General features: G+C 41.3%; 1 protein-coding gene across 3 annotated transcripts in view; it reads right to left on the bottom strand.

The window, feature by feature from the left end:
• Window positions 1-9,729: 9,729 nt before the first annotated feature.
• The window catches only part of SYT9 (synaptotagmin 9), a 304,507-nt gene continuing 287,244 nt past the window's right edge, over window positions 9,730-26,992 (bottom strand). For 2 of the 3 annotated variants that reach the window (XM_082270207.1, XM_082270206.1), the window contains one exon: window positions 9,730-10,788. In XM_082270207.1, the coding sequence (XP_082126333.1) occupies window positions 10,720-10,788 (69 nt within the window). In that variant the 3' untranslated portion in view covers window positions 9,730-10,719. The remainder of the gene's footprint in view (window positions 10,789-26,992) is intronic. The other variant, XR_014225801.1, reaches the window with a different exon arrangement.

Raw genomic sequence — 26,992 nt, forward strand, 5'->3', positions numbered from 1 at the left:
CTCTTCCTTTCTTCAGCCTCCTGTACTTCTTGGCTGGTAAACAAGGCTTTCCTAAGGGCCACCATGTACCAATAGACTAGGCTTGCTTGGCTTATTGGAATTTGGATTGCTATAGGTGATGCTATAGCACTTATAGGCCAAAAGAAAGCTTTATCTGTCTCCAAAAAATTATACAAATGTAATTTGGGTCATTGATGCATGACTGCATAATTGTAATTCAAAGCGTGACAACGCTCAAATCTGAAAAATGGCCTGGGCTGGAAGAGGATCAAAGTGTCCAGTCTTGAAGTGGTAAAGTGACACTAAACACAAAATGCCGGCCTCAGCCCCCCTGTGAATGATGCCCTAATACAAAGCACTGCAACCCACGGCATTATAAAAACATCAAAAAGTATACCTACTAAAATCTACCTTAATCATTATAGTTTCCCTTTAAAAAACCAGGGGTGCATAGAGGAGTTGACTGTGATATAGTGGGGGTAGGGGAGGGTGACACATTTTACCTCGGGAAGGGGATAAAAAAGAATAAATCTAGGCCTGAGTGCTTGACACTATTTTGAACCTTTAGTCAAGGATGGTTTGGAGCTCACATTAACGAAAAATGAAAACAAGTGTACAGTATGTACAACTGTATAGTATTCTATAGTAATCAATCCATTATTATGTGTGGAAAATAATAAATCACAATCCGACAAATAGGTGCAGAGACAAGTCCTACACAGAGGAAGTAAACAACATTCTCATTAATAAGTCCTCTCCGGGAATCTTATGCCCCAATTAATGTCCGCTGAGGCTGGTGCTTGATATCGGGGTTTTCTTGACCCAAAACGGACTGTTGCATCCAGCAAATAAATTATTCCTTCCAGTGTAAGGGCTGACATAAGGCTTAGATTTAATGGTTAGCTATTTATCCAGATATATGGATTGAGTTTAAGGCATCCTCAATGGACTTTAACGTCTGTGTGAGATTCGAGAACTGGACTTATTTATGATGTTAGATACATGTCTGTGTGTTTGCACTGGAATCTGTACTAATTTGAGGAGGGACAGCTGCCCCCTCCCTCCGTGACCATGATCTCCAGCTGAAAGACCCCAAGCACATGTGCCCTTGGCATTTATACAGTATCCAAGCATGCACCGAGGCACTTTCCTTTGCCAGTCACCAGGGCTGTATTAAATGCCTCCAGGGCTGTATTAAATTAAACTCATTTGTCAGGTTTCCTCCCACTGTCCAATATGCCTCCCTATTGGACCAGTGTGAAAACCCTTCAGACAAACTGAGCTGCACCTGAGCACCATGAGCAGACCTCACTGGCAGATCCTGTTCTTTGGTAGGCAGAGAACAGTATAGATTTACCTGGCAATCTTTCTGGTAAGTAAAAAAGATCCAAAACTAAACTCTCTCTAGCACCTACCTAGGAGGGTGCTACATACGTTTACTTTTTAAATCCTTGCTCAATAGGTTCAACTCTCTCTCTCTACTTTCAAAACAAGTATGGTTGGTGGCTTTAGGAATTATCTTAACATTGACATTCTGATACATCATGGGTCTCTATACTTTCTAAACAAAGGACCGTTTACTGTTCCCCGGACTTTAGGGGGCTGGACTGTGGCAATTGGGAGTAGAAATTTCCTGGCTACAATGGGAGTAATCACTGCATCTTTGGTATTCGAAGGGAGGAGTAATGCCCCATCGCTGGTGTCATTGGGAGGAATAGTGCCCCATTGTTGGTGTCAGTAGCAGGACTTATTCTTCATTGTTAGTGTTAGTTGGAAGAGTATTCCCCCATCGCTGGTGTCAGTGGGAAGAATGGTGCTCCATTGTTGTTGTCAGTTTGAAGAATATACTCCACATCTTTAGTCTCCGTGACTGCACTAGCTGGTTCCCTTTCTACTTATCCAACTGCACCTTACTTACAATTCTGCTTCCTCCTTTCCCTGATGGGGTCCCCAAGGTTCTGTTCTTGGACCTCTCCTTTTCTCGATCTACACCTCCTCCACTGGGTCAGCTGATAGCCTCCTATGGCTTCTAATACCATCTCTATGCCGACGCTACGCCACCGAGCCAGCTGATTAACCTAAGACTCTCTCTGCCTAACTAACTTCTATCTGAGTTTGACAGCTCTTTTATAGGGCTCTGACGTCACCAGCACCCCATAATCCACTGCTCAGGTGCAGTGGATAAATTACAGATGTCAAGTCAGAAGGCGCGGGGACAATTAATAGGTTTCTAATTAAAATCCATAATTAATATTAATCACCCGCTGGCCAGGGCATTCAAACTTCCAGCCTCTCATTTGCTAGCCTGCTATTCTACCAGCTATGCCACCGAGCTAGCTGATTAACCTAAGACGCTCTCTGCCTAACTAACTTAACTCTATCTGAGTTTGACAGCTCTTTTATAGGGATCTGACGTCACCAGTGCCCCATAATCCACTGCTCAGGTGCAATGAATAAATTACTGATGTCAGTAATTTATTCACTGTACCTGTGCAATGGATTATGGGTTAGTTAGGCAGAGAGAGTCTTAGGTTAAACAGCTGGCTTGGTGGCGTAGGTGCTAGAATAATGGGCTTGTAAATGAGAGGCTGTGGGTCCAATTCCCTGGCCAGCAGATGATTAATATTAATTATGGATATTAAATGAAACCTATTAAAATAATTATGGATGCGGGGACTTGAAGTTCCCGTGAAGAAGCCCATTTGTTCGCTATTGGGTGAACAGCAGTGTGAACACAAAGTTCATCACTACTCCTCGCGTATCACTAATTACTAACAGACATATCGTTCTGGATGTCACACCGCTTCCTCAAACTCAATCTATTCAAAACTGTGGTCATATTTTCCCTTTCCCTTGCCCTTTTCCCTGATCTCTCGGTCAAGATCGATGGCACAACTATCAGCCCATCCCAGCATGCCTAGGTTCTTGGTGTAATCTTGGACTCTGATCTATCCTTTCGGCCCCACATTCAATCACTGTCCAAATCTTGCCACCTTATCCTCTGCAACATCTTAAAAGACGCCCTTTTCTGACCAATGACACCACAAAGCTCCTCGTTCACTGGTCATCTCTCGCCTCGGCTACTGCAACTCCCTTCTCGCTTACCTTTACATAGGCTATCCTCCCCTTCAATCCATCATGAATGCTGTTGCCAGGCTCATCCATCTTACCAACCGCTAAGTTTCTGCTACTCCTCTCTGTCAATCCCTCCATTGGCTTCTGCACACCCAACAAATTTAATTAAAAATACTAACAACTTACAAAACCATCCACAACTCCCCCAGCTACATCACTAGCCTAATCTCAAAATACCCACCTAATCGTTCTCTTCATTCCTCCCAAGACCTCCTGCTCTCTAGCTCCCTTGTCACCTCCTCCCATGCTCCCCTCCAGGACTTTTCCCAGAGTCCTTCCCATCCTATGGAACTCCCTACCCCAATTACTACTTTTGTATCACTTGACCCTACCTCCTACATTGTAAGCTCTAGCGAGCAGGACCCTGTGATTCCTCCTCTATTTAATTGTATTGTACCTGTACTATCTGCCCTCATGTTGTAAAGCGCTGGGCAAACTGTGTAATAATAAATGGTGCCTCATCGTTGGTATCAGTGAGGGGAATAGTGTCCCATCATTGGTGTCAATGAGAGGAATAGTGCCCCATTGTTGATGTCAGTAACAGGAATTATTCCTTTGGTGTCAATGGGAGGAATAGTATCTTGTATCAATGGAAGGAAAAGTGCCCCAATAAAGGCAAGCAAAGGGCAGGATCCAGCCCCCGGGGCGCAGTTAGGAAACCTCTGTAATACATCATCTGTACGTGAGAAACAGTGAGCCAAGGAGGCTAGTATATTAGTATATTAGCTAGTAATATCCTTCCTGCATTACCAAGTTAGCTGTAGTGTAAGGGGTACCACCCATCTCCAACATAGCAACAAAGGATGAACTACAGCTATGCCTGGATAAAAACTGAAGTTTGGAGCAGATAAGAAGTGTTCCCTGTGTATATTTCACGTTTTACTTTTCCATTTTGACTGGAGCAAAACATTATTTCTCCAAGTGTGTCAATAGAATGACACACAGATGATATGTATCAAGCCTCAGTATAATGTTTTGCCAGGATGACTATGATGATGATGTATGTTGGTGCCAGTTTACATGGCCCTTGGTATGGAACATATTATCTCGATCTCCAAAACATCCAGTACTTGCCAACATGCTAATACCATCATTCTATAAATAGCTGAATTACATCATGGATAGACTGGCCTCAGCTCTGGATAATTTGCCGGTTTTAAGCTTTCATATATATCATTTAGTATAGTCATTGGATATTATGTCATGCTTGTTACATTGAGTCACATGATAAACGAACTTGAGACGCATGGCATATCATAAAAAATAACATTTTATATTTGAAATGCTGCAAAGGAACGGTGTCCATATTCATTGGCAAAACTTTAGTGCAAAGTGCAATAACAAATGCTGACCAAATTTCTGTTTACTGAAAGTATATCTACACCCAAAAACTCAATCTCAAATAAGCTTTGAAGCAGTGTTAAACCCAAAAGCAAACGTGTATTGCATTGCAGCTTTCCAATTCTTAGATGTTATGGGTGTATTTGTTTTATAATTTATTTTTTTTAGTCTTTCGTTCTTCTATTTTCATCTGATGATTCTTCCAGTAAGTCTATTGTTTTTCAAAAGAACAAGCTCTCCTGCAGAATGTATCAGTTACAAGGATAAGACAAACCATTCAATACTGACAGGGGTGCTTGCAACGATCCATTTTAGTTATTTATGTAAATCCTTTATCCCAAAAGAAATAAAAAATGCTTGCTGTAACAGCATATAAAGTATTAGCTGGAGTTCAATTTGTTAGTGTATCTAAATCTGTTAGTACATCTAACACTGATTTCCCCCTAGACTGACAATGCTGATGTTAGATATATAAATATATCTATCTATATATATATATATATATATTTTTTTTTTACTAATTAGTTAAACCTAATTGTAGCATCCTCCTAGGTAGGTGCTAGGTAAGGCATTGTTTTGCTCCAACTGCTTATCAGGGGAGCCTCACTACTGATCAGTAGTTTTGCCTGTTACATGTGTCCATGTGTGATTTACGTGGTCTGAGTGAGTGTCACCACTGTATCCAATAGGGGAGCCTGTTGGACAGTGGAGGAAACTCAGCCAGTGACACACAGGCTTTGCGGCTGTCCCAGTGGGAGGGCACAAGACTGGTGCATCCTGGGATAGGACATAAAAGCCAGGGGCACATGTGACAGGGCATCTTTGGGTGGTAAGCCAGGTCCCAGGAGGAGGGTGATGGTTTGTCTCTCCTCCTGTCAGCAAGGAAAGTGGTCACAGGCAGTCAGCCTAGTGGACCAAGTGTGTGATGCTGAGCCAAGAGGTCCAGGATACTGACAAGTGGAGCTGAAGGCAGAGCAACCCAGGGGAAAACAGTGTCCGTGGCAAGCTTGCCAGGGGTCTGCCCAGGAAGGGGACCGCTCCAGAGGAGAGTCAGTGGACAAGGGGCTAGCATGCATGGGAAGTGAGAAAGGGGGTGCCAAGTCAGGACCTTGAAGAGAAATTCAGTCAAGAACCTATTTTCTACTTCACTTCAGTGGCAAGGTGAAGTAGTGGCCTTGCCGCACTCATTACAGTTAGTGTCCTCAGAAATTGTGCATCATTCAAGTTGGAGTATCCCACTCATCCCTTCTCCCATCCAAGTTCTAAAATAAAGCACAAAAACCAAATCCCCTGGACTGTTCATTGTCTGAGCCAAGTCTTAAAGTGATACGTTTTACAGACTGTTGCTATGGGTAACCCAGGGGAATCATAATTTTACAATTTATTTTACAATAGTATTTTTTTTTCTTGGTGATGTCCTTGGCTGGAGTGCCTGACATTATACCCTGTTTCTGGTTTCCAGTATTTCTATATTTCTATTTCTATTTGATTCTGCAGGGAACATTGCCTCTAGGTGGTTTTTCATTGCCTGATTACTGTCTGTGCTGGCCTAGCTTCTTTGCCCCTCCCTTTACCTCCCTACAAAACCTTTTATGTAGCTGCTGGGTGAAGAGCAAAGGGGAGGGGCAGAGGGGGGAGAGGAGAGGTGATACTTGGACTTTTTTACCTTAATGCAGGGAATGCACTAAGGCACAGGTGTCAAACACAAGGCCCGCGGGCCGAATCCGGCCCTCAAGTCCCGCCCGCGATTAAATTGAGTTTGACACCCCTGCACTAAGGTAAAAAAAAGGTCATGCCTTTACAACCACTTTAATACATAACGTCTTTATTCAAAACAAACAAAACAAAATATTTTACTTACTGCCGGTTCACACTGATCCGACTTGTCAGGCTACTTGGTGGCCTGACAAGTAGCTTCCAATGCTGTGCAATGAAACCATTCTAATCAGAGCGACTCAAGTTGCTCTGACTTAGAAAAAGGTTCCTGCACTATTTTTCGACAAAGTCAGAACGACTTGCATTGACTTCCATTATGAGAAGTCGTTGCAAGCCGCGCCGAAGTCGCGCTGCACGGGCGACTTCATTAGTCGCCCAAAGTCAAGGCAACTTCGAGTTGGATTAGTGTGAACTGACTCTATACTTTCAGAAAGACTTTAAGCACATCAGAAAGTGTGGGGAAATAAATTAAGTCTTAGAAAATAGAGTCTCACTCTTCTCAAAAAATCAGCTGCCTGCACAAGAAATATTTTAGAGGTGGGCAGTACATCATTATTGTTTGACAAAATATATTCCTCTTTCCCTATTTAGTGAAAATACCAAAGACAGTAAAATGACACTAAGCCATTGCTTACAATACATAATTTTCTTTTATTAAGAACAAATTTATCATACATACTAGGTCTAAAGAAATGAAACTCAGGACATACAATATGTGTTTCTCAGACTGACACTTTATATAAAATTTAGGAAAATCTGTAACGGTACATTATATCTTCTTTCATATGTCGTATGAGGATGAGACATGCATCACTTACAACACAGTAGAATCTGGACACGCTTTCCATATTGTGTGACATTACTGAGAGTGTTCTTTCTCGGGTGTTATTTACCAACCTAGAGGCAGGCTTGCACAATGCAGAAACCAAAGCAACCAATCAGACACTTGGTTTAAAATGTATTTGCCTGGATTTAGACACTAAAATACAAATTCCAAGCTGTCATTTGCAGTTCTTGAAAACAAAATATACAGGCCATTGCCTGTATAGAAACAAAAAAAATTTGTAAGAATAAGAGATTTATTTATACATTTTTTTCACAAAAGATTTACACAACTTTCACCCATGATTCACTTATGAATCTTAGGTGAAAGTTGTGTGAAATAATTTTGCAACACATTTGCATGCAGCATTCCTGAGTTACTCCCAGTCCTGCTCTGCTGCATTCATCTGTGTCTTTTATATCTCCCTAGAATATAGCTTTAAGCAAAAAAAAAAAATATATATATATATATATATAGATCTATCTATCTATGTACTGGTTATATATATATATATATATATATACCGTTTATATATTGTGACGAACGCCCATTTGCTGGGACATTTGTCACGGGTTACTGGAGGAGTGTGGAGGCCAGCCTCCTGCCCACGGACTATGGGCCCTGGCTTGTAGGGGAGTGCACCTCTGTGTGGGGGTATATATATATCAACTTTAATCAGTAAATATTTCTCAGTGCAGGTTCCTGTACTGGGATCCTAAAGATCAGTTTACTTTATTTATTGTAATCATTTTATGTATGTACTGTATGTTTTCTTTGGTAGAATAAAAATGTCCTAATTAGTTTATGGACTAATCTGGAAATGGCAGGTAGTGTAGACATTTAGGAATAAGTGCTTTGTATCACATCCCCGTTTCCTGTCTGTGCTCATCAAAATGTACATGTATGCAAAGGAGAAGTATAGGAATAAAAAAGCAAAAAACAAACAAACATACCTACTGACATATCTATTGCTGCAGCATCAGTGTAATGCTGCAGCTGCCCCCCTCTGACTCTAAGCCCGAGAACTTAGCAATCACATAACCGCTGATCGCTCAGTTCTTGGTCTTCAGTGAGAAGAGAGAGATGACTGTCAGTTACTGCTCTCTGCTCTACCCCTCCAGCGCTCACTGAAGCACTGGGCTTTGCAGGGAGCGGGAGCATCTGGCTCTGACTCTCAGCTGTACGCTAAGAGGCTTAGCATTCTGCCGAACAGGTATCTGAGTGGATGCCACCAATTTTTTCAGAGTCCTTCCCCAGCTTGGACTGACTCTGTGCTGTTAGCCGCCAGTGGGCTTTAGCCCGCTGTTAGCTGATTCGGGATAACAGGAGAGCACAAGTAAGTGCACTCCTGTGACCCAGAATAGTAGTATGACCAAAAAAGATTTGGCGACCTTGTGCAATAATAATGTTTAAATCCCTTTCCCTGTTTCTTTCTCTTGCCGCATGACAAATAGGCCAGATTCAGAAAGACTATACAGTCTATGGAGCCATAAACTGTTATTGTGTATGGAAAACATTACAAGAGCAGCACAGAGGCTTAGTTATTATGCCTTGATGCAATGGGGTCCCTGGTTTGAATATTGACCAAGACACTGCATGGAGTATGAATGTTCTTGCTGTGTTTGTATGGGTTTCAAAAATGTGTTGGAAGGTTGGGCCTTTTACGTTTGTAAAAATTGGCTATGCACATGTGTTATCATATTTTGCATGCCAGTTCCAATCCCAAACGATTGTTGAAGGTTGAGGAAAGTTCTTGTGACCTACCCTATAAAACAAATGCCAATACATGTCTGTGGAAAAGATTATCTGATATGATGTCCAGAGAACTGGCCCATAGAATCACAGAAAGTCGAGTACAGAAATTTGCATAAATACAATGAACCCAATAAATAAACAATGAACTTCTATTTTCTGCTTATTTTAGTCTGTTAAGTACAATATACCATTGGAGCATTCTGTTATAGCTTTGCTTTGACATATGCTTTAAGATTTACTTGGTTTTAGATTAGATACTGTAAGTTAACCTAAATGACTGGAGAGTCTTCATTATACTAAAACTTTTATTTACTTGTACACGACTGGTATTAAACCTCTAAAATATTTACTTACATTTACTATTCTCTAGACCAGGGGTGGTCAAACCTTGGCCCTCCAGCTGTTTCGGCACCTACAAGTCCCATGAGGCATTGCAGGGGGTTGACAGCCATAACTGTTACTGCCAGAGGCAGAGGTGTGATGAACTTGTGATTCCGCAACAGGTGGAGTGCCTAATGCCCCGTACACACGTTCAGATAATCATACGAATAAAATTGCTTTTGACTTGATCGCACGATAATCTGTTCGTTAGTACACCGCTTTCGACAGCCGATCATGACAGTTCGTCCAACAAAATCCGAAGGGACAAACACGAAAACTTCTGTCGTACGATAGCCTAGCGAACGACAATAGTTTAATCAGTACAGTATGCGTCCGCTAAAAATCTATAGACAAAGACCGAGCATGATCAGAAACACAAAAATAACCTGGGAAAAGCCTGGCTGCCATTGTTTTTGTTTTGCACCATCTGAAACGTAGCTACGTAACCAGGAAGCTTTTCCAGAATCGTACGAAAAAAATCATACGCTAAGTACGCATTGTTGAATTCGATGTTAGTATCATGCAACAAAATGCGAACCATTAGTTGTACGATTATCTGACGTGTGTACAAGGCATAAGTTTGCCGACCCCTGCAGTCCAAACCACTGAACCAATCCTGGCTGACCAATTACAGCTCACTGATAAGGCTGCCAGGATATCTGCACTGTGCAAGTTTACCTCTACTGGCACTGCAAGCAGTCAAGGGGATGAATGAATGACATCAGGATGACTTAATATCAAACAGAACAGAACATATGGAAAGAAGAAAGTGAAGAAGGTAAGGTAATCAGAAATGGAGCATGAACCAATATTAGACCAAACCAACACAGCCCATACAGAATGGTGTGATCAGGGAATATATGTGGATCTAAGCAGCATGCCATTGAAAAACATTCCAAAACTAGTGATGTTATCATGAGCCAAAAAAGGAAAAACTTGGAAAGAATTGAAACAAAGTAACAAATAACATGTCTTGGGATGTTAAAGGGACAGTCCACCAAAAATAATAATGATGTTATGGGAGGATAGTGGTGGGCTGAATATCCCACTTGCTTTTTGTATCTCCTGGAGACTCTAGCTTCAATATCTTCCTCCAGCTTCAGCCACAATTTATTCTCTTTGATGTGAAAAATTCTACAGACATGGTGAGATACCTCATACTGGCCACAGCCGGTGGATGAACCCTGCTGGAGTTCCCCAGAGATAGTAAAAGCTTGAAGGTCAATCAACCTGCCAGTATTTATCCACAATTGAAATTTCTGTTTGGAGTGGACAGACCTCATGATGAAAACCAGTGCACAGGCAGAAAATCTGTAAGATTTAAAAACCCCTTTGGAATGTATAGTTTTAACACAGCTAGAAAAAGGACACGTGATTGACTGTTATGGGTTACACCCTCGATTTCCTGTGCAATGACTTTCATGAACAATCCCAAGTTATTTCTTGTAGCATCCGGACAACTCTTCCTCTCTGGAGTGACAAAAACGCAAACAGCTTGAAAAGCCAGCGCTCACGCATTGCTCCATCTGGAAGCTTCTATTTCAAACTGTGCCTTCTGATGGCATCTTTCACGGAGATGGTGGACCCTTCAGTGAATTGCAAGACCCATTGCCAGTTGCTGCATTTTGAGCAGTCCACTAAGGAAAGAATAAGAAAGAAGAGGGAGGGAAGTAGGGACAGAGGGACGGAAATGAGTGAAAAAAAGCATAGAGGAAGGAAGGATATGAGGCAAGAAAGAAAGGAAGAAGGAAAGCAAGAAAGCAAGAAAGCAAGAAAGAAAGAAAGAAAGAAAGAAAGAAAGAGAAAGAAAGAAAGAAAGAAAGAAAGAAAGAAAGAAAGAAAGAAAGAAAGAAAGAAAGAAAGAAAGAGAAAGAAAGAAAGAAAGAAAGAAAGAAAGAAAGAAAGAAAGAAAGAAAGAAAGAAAGAAAGAAAGAAAGAAAGAAAGAAAGAAAGAAAGAAAGAAAGAAAGAAAGAAAGAAAGAAAGAAGGGCAGGAAGGAGTGAAGTATGAGAGAAAGGAAACAAGCATGGAGGGAAATAAAATAAGAAGACATTAGGAATGGAAAGGAGCATGGAGGGAAAGTAGTGGAAGAAGTAATATAGTAGGGATAGACGAGGAAATGAGAAAATAAAAAGTGATGGATGCATGGAGGTTAATAAAGGAAGAGGAAAAGAAGAATGAAAAAGAGAAGGAAAGTATTAGGAGAAGAAATTAGGGAGTAGTGAAGGCATGGAAAGAAAGAAGAAAATAGGAGGGTGATAGAGAGTAAGTAAGGAGGCAAGAAATTATGGTGAGAAAGAAACAAAAGAATAAGAGAAAGGGAGGGAGGGAAGGGGAAGAAGGAAGGTAAGATCAGACCAGAAGACAAGGAAAAGGAAAAAAAAATTAAGATACGTTAGTAAATTTGCAAGAAGTACAAAATACCCTAAGAGCGCATTTGCTCGCCTGCACATTTTTACTTATGCCAGGCAAAAATGCAATTCTTAAGCAACAAAGAAACTGAATCAGTGAACTGCTAATGTCATTCCGGAAATACTACAGTTATGCTAAAGTATGAACATGCAACCAGTTTACCAAATCCAAATGTTATACAGCTTTTGCATTGCCAGATAGAAATAAACTTTTAGAAGACCTGTACGCCAGCCATTTGCTTTATTTTGGTGATGTACTACCCCCATCACATCTTCTTTCTTACATGCAATGCTTCTAGGGTTGAAGGAATAATTTATCTTTAAATGATCATGAAGCAATACTTTAAAAAGGTGCCATTACTGTCTGTCAGTCCATTCAGTAAAGGCCACCTCTACAACCATGACATTAAATATCTGTCAATAAGAATAATTATCTGCCAATCAATCTTCCATAATCGCTCCAATGATAATACACAGTGCTTGCTATTTACTTTGGTATGCTTACGTCTCCCGAGAACATCTGCTTTATTTTTCCAATGTTCTATCTATAATCTGCAGAGGTAAGGAATACATCACTAAGACATCAGACTTATCCTACATAAAGAGAACATATAGACTTCTAATCAAGCGGACCTGAACAAAATAATGGGGTGGGCAACTACATGGCAGATGAGGTTTAATGTTGAAAAATGTAAAGAAATGCACTTGGGTGTCAGAAACCAGAAAGCAAGCTACTCATTAGGGGGGAGCCTCTGGGTGAGTCTAGGATGGAAAAGGACCTGTGGGTACTGGTAGACAACAGGCTTGGCAGTGGCATGCAATGCCAAGCCGCTGCAAGCAAAGCCAAAAGAATACTGGTATGCATAAAAAAGGGGATTCACTCCAGAAATAAAGAGATTATTCTCCCGCTCTACAAGACTCTGGTCCGGCCACATCTGGAGTATGCTGTCCAGTTCTGGGCACTGGTCCTCAGGAAGGATGTGCTGGAACTGGAGAAAGTCCAGAGAAGGGCAACAAAAATAATTAGGGGAATGGAGGATTTTAGCTATGCGGAAAGACTACAAGCACTGAACTTATTCACTCTGGAGAAGAGACGATTGAGGGGGGATATGATATCAATGTAAAAATACTGTACTGGCGACCCTAGCATAAGGAACAAACTATTCAGAGAAAGGGAATACAATAAGACACGTGTCCAATCACTAAAACTAGAGGAAAAACCTTAAAATACGTAGGGAGGTTCTTCACTGTAAGAGCAGTAAGGATGTGGAATTCTCTTCCACAAGCAGTCGTATCAGCAGGGAGCATCGATAGTTTAAAAAAACTATTAGATGGGCACCTTAGAGACCACAACATACAGGGGTATACAATGTACGGTTAACAGCAAACACACACGCAAATCATAGGTTAAACTGGATGGACGGATGTCTTTTTTCGACCTCACTAACTATGTAAATACGCAGTCTATGCCACTGACAATGGGTCGTCCCATTTTCAGTGGCATAGACTCTGTGACGTCCCGGGTGGGGAAGTACATCGACTCTTATCTGCAGCCTCTTGTTCAGAAAACTCCGTCATACGTTAGGGACACGACTCATATTCTTAATTTGTTGTCGGATTTGACCCCCACCGCCAATCTTTGGATGGTAACGGCAGACGTATCATCTCTCTATACCGTCATTCCACACCACCTAGGTCTAGATGCGGTGAGGATGTTTTTGGAAAGGGATTCCGAAATCCCCTTACAACAAATTTCTTTTATTATGAGACTTCTTGAGTATGCCACCCATCATAACTATTTCTGGTTTGATGGGAGGTTTTACCGTCAAATAACGGGTGTGGCTATGGGGGCTAAATACGCTCCATCCCTTGCCAACCTGTTTATGGCACAGTGGGAGGAGGACGTCATCTATGCTCACCAAAGGCCACAGCTGATGTTGTGGGCTAGGTATATTGATGACGTCCTCCTCCTTTGGGATGGTCATCAGCAGGACTTAACAGCCTTCATGGAGTTGTTGAATTCTAATTCGAGGGGCATACAATTTAATTATGAAAGTAGCCAATCTACCATCCATTTTCTAGATATAACTATATCCATCAGAGACAACCGGTTCACAACATCTACCTATTTTAAGGCCATGGACAGGAATGCATACCTTCCCGTAGACAGCTGCCATCATGACCCCTGGCTAAGGGCGGTACCTAAGGGGCAATACCTCCGTATCAGGAGAAATTGTTCCGATCATCAAGAATTCCTGTCCCAGGCCGAGGTTCTAACCAAGAGATTTCTGGAAAAGGGGTACAATTATGAATTCCTCCAAGAAACACTCATGGAGGTCCAACAACAGGATAGGGCTCAACTCCTGAGACCACGGAGGGTAGATAATACTAACACTATATCTACTACATTTGTTGCACCCTTTATCACCTCCTTCTCTAGCCAGCATATGGCCATTAAAAATCTAATTCGCCGTCACTGGCACATTCTGAATAATGACCCAGTCCTGAGTTCGACCTTACCTGATAAGCCTAGAGTCATCTTTAAGGGTGCAATGTCTCTAAGAAACCAGCTAGCCCCTAATGTACTCGAACCTCCAAAACCTAAAGTCACCTTTTTAAATCAACTTACAGGATACTATAGATGCAATAGGTGTCAAATCTGTTCCCTCAATGCTGTGAAAAAGCGTAATACTAAAACCTTCACCTCCCATAGCACGGGTAAAACACATGACATTGAGCCTTTTATATCCTGTACCACTAAGGGAGTTGTCTACATGCTTCAATGCCCTTGTGGCTACCAATATTTTGGCAGGACCAAGCGTCCATTGAACTTTAGACTCAATGAACATGTGGCCAATATTAGAAAGGCCTTTCCGAAACATTCGGTTTCTAAGCATTATGCACAGGCCCATAATAGCAATCCAAAAAATACCCTGTTTCTTGGAATAGACAAATTTACACCTCACTGGAGGGGGGAACCCTTAACTAGAGGCATCTCTCGTCTTGAGATGTCCTGGATCTATAGGATCAAAACTTATACACCTTTTGGGTTGAACGTTGACACAGAGGTGAATGCGTTTATTGATAATTCATAGGTGTTTTCCTTCTGATGGGGTTTGTGCAATTTTCTTGTGGTCCCTATTTCATTTAATTTTATTTATATTTTATTACAATATAATTTACATTTTTATTTTTATTTTCATTTTATCTATACTATGGCCTGACCTTTGTTATGTCATTCTCAATATGGGCCCATATAGAACGGTACTGATCTTAATATTCAATACTTCAGAATGATAATAAATTTAGTCATATACTATGAATATGTATAATATCTATCAAGGCACATCTGATAGATTCATGTTTTTATGGAAAGGTGTTTATTATAGCACTCAACTGTGTAGAGTCTTATGGCTGTACTCAGTAATTGTTTTTTGGTGTAAATCCATCACCGGAATTTCCTGTTTGTATATTAACAGTCACCCATGACAAATTTTATTTGTATGACCTTAATTACAATTAAAGTTAGGGAATAGCGCTATTCTCATCCAATTTATCAACTTAAGTTATGTCCCGTTTTTCTGGTTCTTAATACTGTATCATATTACGGTGTTTATTTTTTACTATTTACCAGACCCGGGTACTTTACATAACTTCCGGTTCAGGGTATCCCGGATCCTATGACATGATGTTTACATCTTGACTAAAGTTCAGTACTCACTGGTTCCGGGTTGTGTAATCACTTCCGGTTCCGGAGCACCATAATCAACATGGTGGCAAGGGAACTTCCGGTCATCGATTTGGCGGCTTCTTTGGCTATTTATAGGTGGCGTCAGCACGCCGCCCTTACCTTTGAGAACATCATCTTTGATGAAACGCGTCAGATCACGGCGTGCTAATGCACCTTTACGCTATTGTCTTACGAAGGAACGGGCGAGCGGAGCCATCCGGCCGGCGGCTCTTTACCTCTCTCCTTTTCGGCATTTTGATCTTCGATGTTTGTAAGTGTTTGCCCTTTTCATTTAATAAATTGTCCGTGGGTTTTACGCTATGGTCTGCCTTCTTATATTTTACGGTTGACATCTTCATCTGTATGCTGAGCCTCTACCAGTGTCCCCAGTGGAAGTATTTTGGTCGGTCTTGGAACCCCTCTGCCTTATAATACTTGGAGCTGGTAAGGGCATATATATGATAGCCCTCTTCGGTGGCACGGCTGGAATTTATATGTTCACTATATCTTTTCCTTTGGTAAGCTGCAGTCCTATCGGGGGAGGCTTTCCTGATTTTGTCTTTGCTGATCACTTTTTATTACTCTGGTAAGGAGTATCTACACAGGTCTAGAGGTGTCTGAGTTCCTCACATTCACTCACCATCACTATCCCAGCACCTTTCTGGCATTCCTATCACTTGGGTGTTTATCTAATTTATTTGTGGTTTTACGCTATGGCGTTTGTATTTTTTGTATTCCACATGATCACCCAACACTGAGGAGATTCATCCAGGAATACAAGGTTCAATTGACGTCTATCTCCTGAGGACTTCCTGAATTTTCCTTTGGGTCTATATATTATTTGTTTCCGGTAAGCGGTACCTGCACAGTTATCTCATCAGACGTGCTGTTTGCTTATATACAGACTTTATTTTGGACTCTACAACATACAATCAATATATGTTTTCACTCTTTAGCGCAACTTATTTATATATATGTAAATACGCAACTATGAAATTTTTTTTTTTAGATAAATCTGCAAAAGAGATTTGTATGATGTAAAAATTATTATCAATATGTATTAATGTTATAACTGTGTGTCTTATGTGTAGATTTTAAATAAATATACAACTGTATATATATTTATCAGCATGTTTTCTCAATAAATAGGCATGGTTGTGCGTTATTGCTCCTTTTCACAATGCACATCTATGAGTCAGCTGATTTAGTAAAAACAATGTGTATTAAAGCTATATCACAAGATAAATCTAATCACAAGAAACAAAAATGCAATATATTGCAGATCACCAATCCCTAGATGTGGTAAAATAACACACTTCTTGGTCTATGGTCCAAAAGACATCACTTGTCCCCTTGCGTTCTCTCTGCCATTCACACAACTCATACTGTTATTGTCCAAAAATGCATTGTGTTGTGCAAATAGAGGGGGGGGAGTAGTTGAATGACAGGAGCTCTCCTGCCCATTCACAGAATGCAATCATTTGTGGGACTTCCATGAATGGTGAGGAGGGCAGAATGGGGCAGGTGAGCAATTCTCCTTTTTTCAGTAGCAACAGATTCTAGACAGATGGCAGGAAGACCGCCACTCAAAGTATCCAGCGGCTCTGAAGGAACCTCGGCAGGGAAAATTTTTACCAGAAGAAAAAGTCTGCAGGAATTGGGATACACATAACTAATGTGTTTTGTGCTGTATCCAAAAAGCTAAATTTCTTTAAGTAGTCAGGCAAAGTCATATTTTCAACCAGTCTGTCTCATTAATCTACACAGCTCTACATTTCAAACCCAACTCCAGCTTGAACAGAAAATACAATAATGTAGTCTTCAGCCTCAAAAGCAGCTCTAGCTGCAAAACTTACTTTATTTCCAATTATGTTTTTATAGCAAAAAAAATGAAAATGCTGAAAGGTAGATGCTCTCCACTTCTCCAAAAGTGAGAGAATGGTTAAATTACATAATTTAACTTTGTCTTATGAAAAGATCACCTAACAAAAAATAAATGTCTGTTCCAAATTCCTTAGCAATTGGCCGTGTAGGACGGAAGTGCCTATACATCTACAGTATATATTTTTCAATATAAAATTTGTAGCATGAAATTGAACTGCCTATACATCCACTGAACCTATCAAATGGACATGAGCTAAGGCCATTAAGCATGGGATAGGTCTAAGGTAGGGATGGGCGAACGGTTCGGAACGAGCATGAGTTTGGGCTGAACATTTGCCTGTTCGACCTTTCGCCGAACACCGAAATTTGCAGGGTGTTCACCAGGCGTTCGCCCTGGTGAACAACCTGCAATGCACTGAGCATTGCACATAGCATTCTGCTCCCTGGTTGCATGCTGGGCCTATATAAGAAATTTCAAAGCGCAGAGCAGGCATTCAGCGGGAGGCCTTCACAGGAGGGCGTTTTTGATTATTCAGCTGTCAGCGGGAAAACCCATTGACAGCTGATGACTCATCATCGGTTGTTAAGGACACCGCGGCCGGCTTCCCAGCCCCACTCCTTAATTACCAGCTTACACTGTGCCCTGATTGGGTAAAGCTTTGCAAAATGGCACTGTGCAGCACTGTGCAACAAGCCGGGTCTTCAGCAAACAGCCGAACAGGGAAATGTTTGGCCCAAACTCATGATCGGGGCGAACCGTTCGCCCATCCCTAGTCTTAAGCATGTTCACTAATTAGCTATTGTGACAGGGATGTGCTATGTCATAGTGAAAGTGGTTCTAGTAGATGTAAACAAATTGATGGCTATCTGCACACAGACACCAACTCCCTGTTGCATAAAGGTGAATGGGATGGGTAAAAAATGGCTTCAGCTCCTGTTCTCCTTGTTCTGTTTCTACAGGTGGAGAACAGGAGCTGAAGCCATCTTCTACCCATTTCATTCACATTTATGCAACAGGGAATTGGTGTCTGTGTACAGACGGTCACCATTTTGTTTAAGTCTACTAAAGCCTGTCAAGCCGGTCCTGCCTGTCTTGCACCAGTCTATTTACATGCTGATCCAACTGACACAGGTTTGGGGGGCAATGGAGTGGTACTATTTTCATTGTTTTTAGCTACATGTGGTAAAAAAAGAGAATTTGATGTCACCCAGAGTTCTTCGCTTATGCTGGTTGGGGGGCTCTAGAATATGTGTCCTATTAGGAGAAACCTGACCTTCCTGCATTCTCCAGAATTAAAAAATTCTGGTATGGTTGCTGAAACCTGGAGGCTTTGTAGAGTCATGGGTGGAATGAAGCCTTTGTCCCTGGGTCCATGCTGATTGTGCAGGTGTGACTTATGTTAGGGGAACTGAGTAGAGCTCACAGCTCTACCCTCCTGGCAGACCATGGTGCTGCCAAGAAGAAGCAGGTACACGGACAGACTAGGGGTGTGTGTCCGTCTATTGGCACTTTTCCACTGCAAGTACCGGCTCGGATCTACTCGGCCCTGCTTGGCCCTGCTTGGCCCGGTTTGCTTTTCCACTGCTGGTACCGCATGGTACGGTGTTGGAACGGTTCGGTACGGTATGGTTTGCTTTTCCACTAAAGTAGTACTAAAGTTAAGTGGGTGGGATAACAACGGGGTGGGTGGGATTCTCTGACCAATCGGTGGCTAGTAGTGACTGCATGCAAAGAATTGTGGGATATGGTACCGGGTATGGTACCTCTTGGAACCACAATCGAGTAGGTACTGTTTTTGAGAGCCGGACCGTTCGGTTCCATGCAGTGGAAAAGCGCCGCCATACCGTACCGTACCGAACCGTTCCTACACTATACCATGCGGTACCAGCAGTGGAAAAGCACAAAAGCGTGCCAAACCGTTCGGTTCCATGCAGTGGAAAAGCGCCATATGTTGACTATGCTAACACTGGGAGATACAGTTGCTACAGGAACAGCAAGTGAACACTGTTGTTTTCTAGAGTTCTGTTCTGTTAAAGTGATATTAAATGCATTTTTTTTAAAATAACAAACATGTCATATTCACCTGCTCTGTACAATGGTTTTGCACAGAGAGCCCCAATCCTCCTCTTCTGAGGTCCCTGACTGGTACTCCTTGCCCCTCCTCCCTGCCTCCTGCAACCAGAGCAAGCAGCTTGCTATAGGGGCAACCAAGTAGGCTCGTTTCTGAGTTGCTGCTCTGCATGTCCATGCACAGACAGAGCTGCAGCCCAGCCCCACCCCCTCTATCTCCTCATTGGCTCACTGGCTGAGATTGACAGCAATGGCTCCTGCCAATGAGGAGGGAGAGTCCCCGGAGAGTCGAGGCTTTTGTGCACATTACTGAAACGCGATGAGGCACACAGAAGTTTTTTTACTTTCATGCATAGATTGTTTGAAGTTAAAAAACCTTGAGCCTTTACAACCCCTTTAAGCTGGGATTTGGTGTGATAGGAGTTGAGCTGCTTTATAGCTAATAGGTTATATTTTTTGTTAAACACTGTGTTATGCAGAACTCACTGATCAAGATATCTGAGTGTAAAGAACTTTACTTTTAATTAAAGGTGGGCAAAGAAAGTAATGAAATAACTGTTGGTGAATGGACTGCATCCCTAAAACCTCTACCCTTGATACCAATCTGCACACCATGCTTAACTAAATGGACAAGTTTAGGGTTTGGGAGTGGGGGTTTTTGGGCTTGTTCTTGCCAATCTGCTCTGTTCTTCAGAAAAACTATATATATACTGTATACCAAAATCCTATTAACAAAAACACAACAATCAGAATTTATTTTACTAAATCAGGTTAGTGCAAGATACCAGATGATATCCTTGGGCTAATTTTACTTCACTTTGCACCTTGCACCATTTTACTGAATAAGCTCAGTCACAATCTATGTAAACAAGTTATACAGAGATTGACATGATTACATTGCATGCAGCTGATGCAATTTTACATGGTTTCCTATCTAGGGCATTTCAATATACACAGTGAAAGATGTTTAGAATAGCTGGTAAAAACAATTTTCAGTTCAAGGCCGCCATTGTTCTGATATTGACTTTTAAAGAAAATATGAGAAAATTGTGAGTTCTCTCTAAAGCAATCTTCAGAAAATGAAAGAAATGAAAACACATGGCATAGCAAAATGACCCGATCGTCAACTCTGGCTCCCTAGTGAACACAGAGCCCCTATATGTGTACCACAAGTGTACCTCTTTCTCTAAACATAGTCTGACCGTAGAACAAAATTCTAACAAGCAGCTGCAGTTGAATGATAAATATATGAATATTTGTATGATTTACAGGCTAAATCTTTAAGGAATAGTGAAGTTGGCATGACTGGCAAGCTGCGAGTGGAGATATTTAACATACAGTGACAGTCGGCAGTCATCCTCTACTTGTTCTCAATGCTAGAATAGCTCTGAGATCTCTCGAGACCAGGGACAGGCTTTTATTTATATCTTCACTTCAAGACCTTTCCATTCAACAGCCCCAGCAAGTGCAGAAATCCGGGTTGCCAGGAGCTAGGTTATTGTACTTTTCTTTATAACACTGTAGTCTTGGGGTTAGCACATTGTATAGTTTAACAAACATGCTCAATCATAGGGGCTGTCCATGTGGAAGTAATTGAAATATATAGAAAAGGAAACCAGTGGCAATAGAAAAAGTGACCTGTCTGCATAAAAAAAAAAAAATAATAATCTCTAAATAGAAAGTTTGAATGCCGATATTATGTCTGTAGACTGAACATTATGAAGACATTAGAAAAACACCATTTGTAAATAATATCCAAATTTCAAGTTAATATACTTGCATAACAATATTGACGTTGCTATTGTCTGGTCCACACATTCATTAAATTTTCTGTGTAGGGGCGTATGCTGGACAGTGGCAGACATAGTCAACAAAGGGCCACAATGTGAAAACAGTTTTTGGGCCCTCCATTCTAAGAAATAATCTCTATTCCCATCGCACACGTTCCTGGGGAAAACTCTAGGACACTGGGTGCTGTAGCAACCACCAGCTGGAGACAGGATAATGAAAGCCACAATGAATATATTTGCCAGCACACCACGGGTCCTAAGTCCCAACAGTGTTTTATTATTTTATATAAAAAAAAACATTTGGACTTAAAGCGGAGTTCCACCCAGGGGATACTTTTTTTAATAAAAATACCCCCGGGACAGTCAGGGCTAGTACATTCCACAATGGCTAGCCTCTGATCTGTCCCGGGTTGCACTTACCTTTTAGGAGAAATACTTACCTTGAAAAAGTATTCTCCAGCGCTGCCATCTCAGGTGTGGGCAGCTTGAAGCCAGCGCGATCCTCTTCCACGTCCTCTTCCTTCTTCTTCGGTCCCACGATGCACTGCACCGGCCCCGCCGTCACTTCCGGTGCGCACGCGTCATCCCTCCACAGCTTCTGGGCATGCCCAGAAGATGTTTAGAAGGGAATGACGCGCGCGCACCGGAACTGACGTCGGGGCCGGTGCAGGCGCATTGATTCCTGGGAGCGATGACGTTCAGCTCCCAGGAATCATTGCAAAAGCCAGGAAGTGACGAATCACCGTGGCCGCCGAGGGGAGGAAGGAGGAAGTAAGGTAAGTATATTTTCTCTACAAGGTAAGTAAAAAAAAAAAAAAAAAAAAATCGCGATTATCCATTTGTTTTTCAGGTGACCCGGAGCGAGAAGATGGAGGTAAGAATCAATTTAGGGTGGAACTCCACTTTAAGATCGGTGGTGTGCTGGCAAATATATTTGTTGCTTCATTTTAAGAATGCCCAAGTATAAACACTTATTAGCCTTTTTCTGAGGTCCTGCCCTCTCTCATAGTCCATAACATGGCCTTGGGGTTAGACAGCAAACATTTCCTTCATTCTCTGTCCACGATGGCATCAAGATGAAGAATGGAAGAACTATAATGCTTGTCTCAGTACCCATTAAGCAGAAAGTGAAGAAGGAGCTTGATGCATGACACCACTTGAATATTTCCATTCAGGACTACGATATGTGCACCATGAAGAATGGCTCTTGCTTCTTACCTGTCCTAGAAGTGAGTAGGGGCTAAGGTCTTCATTATAGTAGGAGGGTGTCATAAGGTGACACTAAACTCTGGTTCAAAAAGAAAAACATCTATTCAAGTATGTATTACCTTTAAATGGTTCTAAAGGTTGAAGGCTTTCTCTACCTTCATACATTCTATAAATTAAGGTAAAAAAAACCTTCTGTGTGTAGCTCCCAACCCAGCACCCCTAATACTTGCTTGAGCACCATTTCGATCAAGCGATGTGCATGAGAGCAGCTGCTCTCCCAGGTCTCTCCCTTCTTATTGGCTCAGACTTAATCACAGCCAGTAAGGGGGAGCAGGGGCAAGGCTGAGCCCCATTCTGGTTATCCATGGACAAGCAGCTTGCTATGGGGGCACTTAGCAGGGGGGAGAAGCCCAGAGCGCCAGCAGGGGACCCAAGAAGAGGAGGATCCGGGATGCTCTGTGCAACCCATTGCACAGAGCAGGTAAGTGTAACAGGTTTGTTATTTAAAAAAAAAATTCTTTAGTATCACTTTAAAAACGACCTTCTATTGCTCTGAGCCTTCTCTAGATTTCTTTGTTTTTCAGCTGTGATCCAACTTCCTGATATTGGGCAGCTACCTTTCTAAATGGTCCCAATGTATGTAAGGAAAGTAGCCACCCTCTCTTGCTTGTTTCTGAGATGGACTATGGAATGTGTACTGTGCATAGAGCAGTGCACATGACCACAACTAATGTGCACCGCTCATCTCAAACAAATGGAAGTTAGAGGGAAAAACATAGGTTTGGGAGCTTACAGAGGATATTACATGGAGGCAAAAAAAAAAAAAAAACAGTAAGAAATTATTTAATGAAAAATAGATTACAGGGCCATCAAGTAGTAGATGTACAGTATATGGATTATTTTTGGAAAACAAAGATCTCACTTTTAATGTCACTTTAGGCACCTGCCGCCTGACTGACACCTCATGTCAATGGACCCTTAAATCACAGAGAGCACTTGTTAAGTTACTCAGTCTGTACAAATGTGTCCGCCCTTGATTCTGGAGCTCTCATATTTGAAGAAGGAGTTATAATTGTGACTTTGAAACGCGTTGGGTCTATACCCTGGGGTCTAGTGGACACTTTTCTGCCTGCGGATTTTATGTATTGTATTAGCTTGCCATTCTTTTAACCCATGTAATTTTTTCTAATAAATTGTATTTTCATTAAATATTTTGTTGTTTACATTCAACTTCTTTAAATCAGTGCCTAAAAAGTCCCACAACCAGGGAAAATGTTTCTTTGCTTTACAAAGAGGGAGACAGATTTCTGGTAATAATAAATAATTAAGTAAAATGTTTTTCTTTCCAATTTTCTAGGTTAATCTATTTGAATTAGCTGACTGCACAATAAATAGTTTGCAGTGGCTTCTGTAGCGTGCAGTGTTCTAGTAAGTTGGTAACAATTGCCACAGTATGATTCACTCATTCTACCCATTTCCTGCTTGGTAGTGCATTTGGAAGCTGCCATATTTGGGCAAATAACCACCGCACAGGGCTAGGAAAATATTTGTAGTGGTCCCTTTACCATGCACATCACCAGAAAGTTGCTGACTGCTACAACCATAATTGTACATCCACTACTTCTGGTTTTATCAGAACTGAGACCTCCCAAGGAAGAGAGAAAGCACAGGAGGATCAGCTGAAACGGTTTCCTACGGACTGGTACATCTGGGAGCAGTTCCTTCGTGATTTCTCTTTCTCCACTAAGATCAGATCAGTATAGCCAGAACTGTAGATTGGCATATCTGAGAACAGATCCTCCATCTCTCCAGCTTGGGTTCCCTTGCAACCACTGAATTCCCAGACTTCAAAACTTTACAGATCAGCAGAGTTGTATAAAGTACTCGAAACCCATACTTGAGTAAAAGTACAAGTGCTCGATCAAAAAGTGACTTGAGTAGAAGTGGAAGTGCTCGATCAAAAAGTGACTTGAGTAGAAGTTCTAAAGTATTCAACATTTTTTGTACTTAAGTATTGCAAGTAGTTTTTTTAAAAAATTTGCTACTCAAGTAGTGAAAGTAAAAGTACCAGTAGTTTTGAAACAAAATTTGCTACTCAAGTACTGAAAGTAAAAGTACAAGTACTGTGTTATGTAGTTATTAAAGAAAGAAGTCAAAAGTTTGAACATCATATTGTTTTTTATTATTTCAAATGCAGCTTTTAATTATACATACAGTAGGATTTATTTTCGTATGCACTGAAAATACACATGTATTGAGCTTCATGAAACCTGCCATCTACTGTTCTGGCAGTGGTAATTTTTATAATAGTAATGAGTAACTATGCAGCACAAAAAAAAAAAAAATATCGGAGTAGAAGTATTGAAATCATCGAAAAAATGTAGTGAAGTAAAAGTGGAAGTAGGAGAAAAAAATTCTACTCCAGGAAAGTACAGATACCGCCTTTCGGTACTTAAGTACAGTAGTGAAGTAGTTCTACTTAGTTACTATACATCTCTGCAAATCAGTATAGACAGGACTCAACTTTGGACCATCATAAAATAGCTGACCTGCAGTTAGCAGCATGCAGTGAACAGGTCAGGCTGTTCACTCCAGAACACAGCATGGGTAATATTTATACATTATTCACTAAAAATGTTATATAAATAATTATTTGATCATGTTCCCTTTACTGTTAGAAGAACAAATTTAAAGTGGAGCTTCACGCAACTCCCTACCCCATACCCCAAAACTTTTGACATTTTTTTACAGGTACCTACTCCCACTTCCTTGCCTTGACAACAATACTGTGCACCTAGGCATGCTTCCTGCACATGCAACCCCCCCCCCCCCCCCCCATTTCCGGCAGCAGCAGTCCCACAGCACCACCTCATACTGTGCATGTGCAGTAGGGAGCCAGCCATGATTCCTCAGGAAGACACAGTTGGCTCCTATATCTAAACTGGAGGTGCCGGGGACCCACAGTGATTAGAAAAACTGATTGCAGAAAATCAGCACTAGACCCTCAAGCACTGGTAAGTACCTTTTTTTAAGTCATTAGCTACAGTATTTTTGAAGTTGTTCTTTAAGGTTGTGCTGGACTTGTAAATCTCACTCAAGGTGGTAATGAACTGGCATATTAGGTTTATGGACAAGGGGCTGGTGAGACAGTGATAATCACTGCTCGCTCTGTGAAAAATGCAGTCAATACTATAATAGTATACATTCATTGAAGGAACAAATGTGAGCCTTTCCTGTGTGATGTTGTATGATGGTTTTCAGTTTGTAACTGTGATTTAATTAAATAGCATTACATTATCGATTCTGTTCTTCACAGTCCCTATGATTTTTTTTTTTTCCTTGGTTTCTTTCTGAGAATACCTCAGTATACGCTCAGTATACTGTATACACTCAGTATACACTCAATCAATGAGAAGTCAGAATGTCCTTCAATAAAGACCACCGAGAAGAAAATGCAAACGCTATTGATGTATGGGATGCCATGGTGTAGGTAGGTACAAATTTAAAGTGTTACTAAACCCAGGACCCTGCATTCAATATATCTGGTCCGCCACAGTACACAGAACATGGAAATGCAATTATTTTAGTAAATATAAACTGCTAAATACCTTTTCTTATCAGCAATATATAGCAGTATTATGACTTCTATCAGTGTCTGGTTAAAGCTAGTAGGAGGAGTTTTCATCCTCCTTTGATTGACCTATGAGGCTGCAAGACCCTTGACCCTCTGTCTGGACAGTGCCGATTGGCCCTGTGCTGATCACATTCCATCTCCCAAGAACCAAAAAAAAAAAACTCTCTAGCAATACACGCCAAATTGAGCATGTGAAGAGTGCCCCCAAGGCTCTGTTCTATCAGGAGATGGTTTGGGGGCAGTGGAAAAAGGGGAGGATCAGAGAAGATGAGATCAAACAGCCTTTTAACACAATGCAGAGGAATAACTCCTTAGGTTCCAGAGTGAGTATAACAAGCATGCATATACAGACTGATTTTACTGTTGTGAGTTTAGAAACACTTCAAGTCCACTCTGTTTTTTTTTTTTTTTTTTAAATAAAGGCTGATACATTTCTAAGTTAAAGAGCCCATTTCATCAGGGTTGGTAAACTAAAGCAAAGAGGCTGAATCAACACATCATTCAGGGCAAATTACCTTATGATATGCAGGGAAATGGACCAGTACCTGTCTGCTGTCAGAAACTTTCTGATGTCAACAGTCAGTCAGTGCTTTAGTATTATGCCAAATAAGGGTTGCCTTACAAAGGCATTCAGCTCAACAGGAACTACAGCATCAACGCTTAAAGGTGCTATAGCCTACGTATAAGTTAGTGGAATGCACAGAGCAGTGAAGAAAATTCCTAACCCAATTCTTGTGTTCACTTAGCAAAGGGGTTTACAGTAAAATTATTTTTTAAAGTGTATCTGCACTTATAGTTTTCTCTTGGTCCCCCTGCAAAGCCACCCAAATACCTGTTGATCCTCCAGTGAAGTCCACCTAATGAAATTTCTTGTGGTGGTGTGGCAACAATGCTGCACTGCTCCTGAAATCATAGCAAAGTCGCCCCTCTCATGTAGGCTGTGCCTGCATGCACTACAATGGGATGGCTGAGAAGCTCGAGGACATCCCCGGACAGAAAGGGATCTCAGGTAAGTGTTAGGGGGGCTGCTGCACACAGAAGGTTTTTTATCTTAATGCATAGAATGCATTAGGGTAAAAAACCGTCTGACTTTACAACTCCTTTAACCACTT

This window comes from Pelophylax lessonae (genome assembly GCF_965119305.1).
Source record: "Pelophylax lessonae genome assembly, chromosome: 10".
NCBI classification, from domain to species: domain Eukaryota; kingdom Metazoa; phylum Chordata; class Amphibia; order Anura; family Ranidae; genus Pelophylax; species Pelophylax lessonae.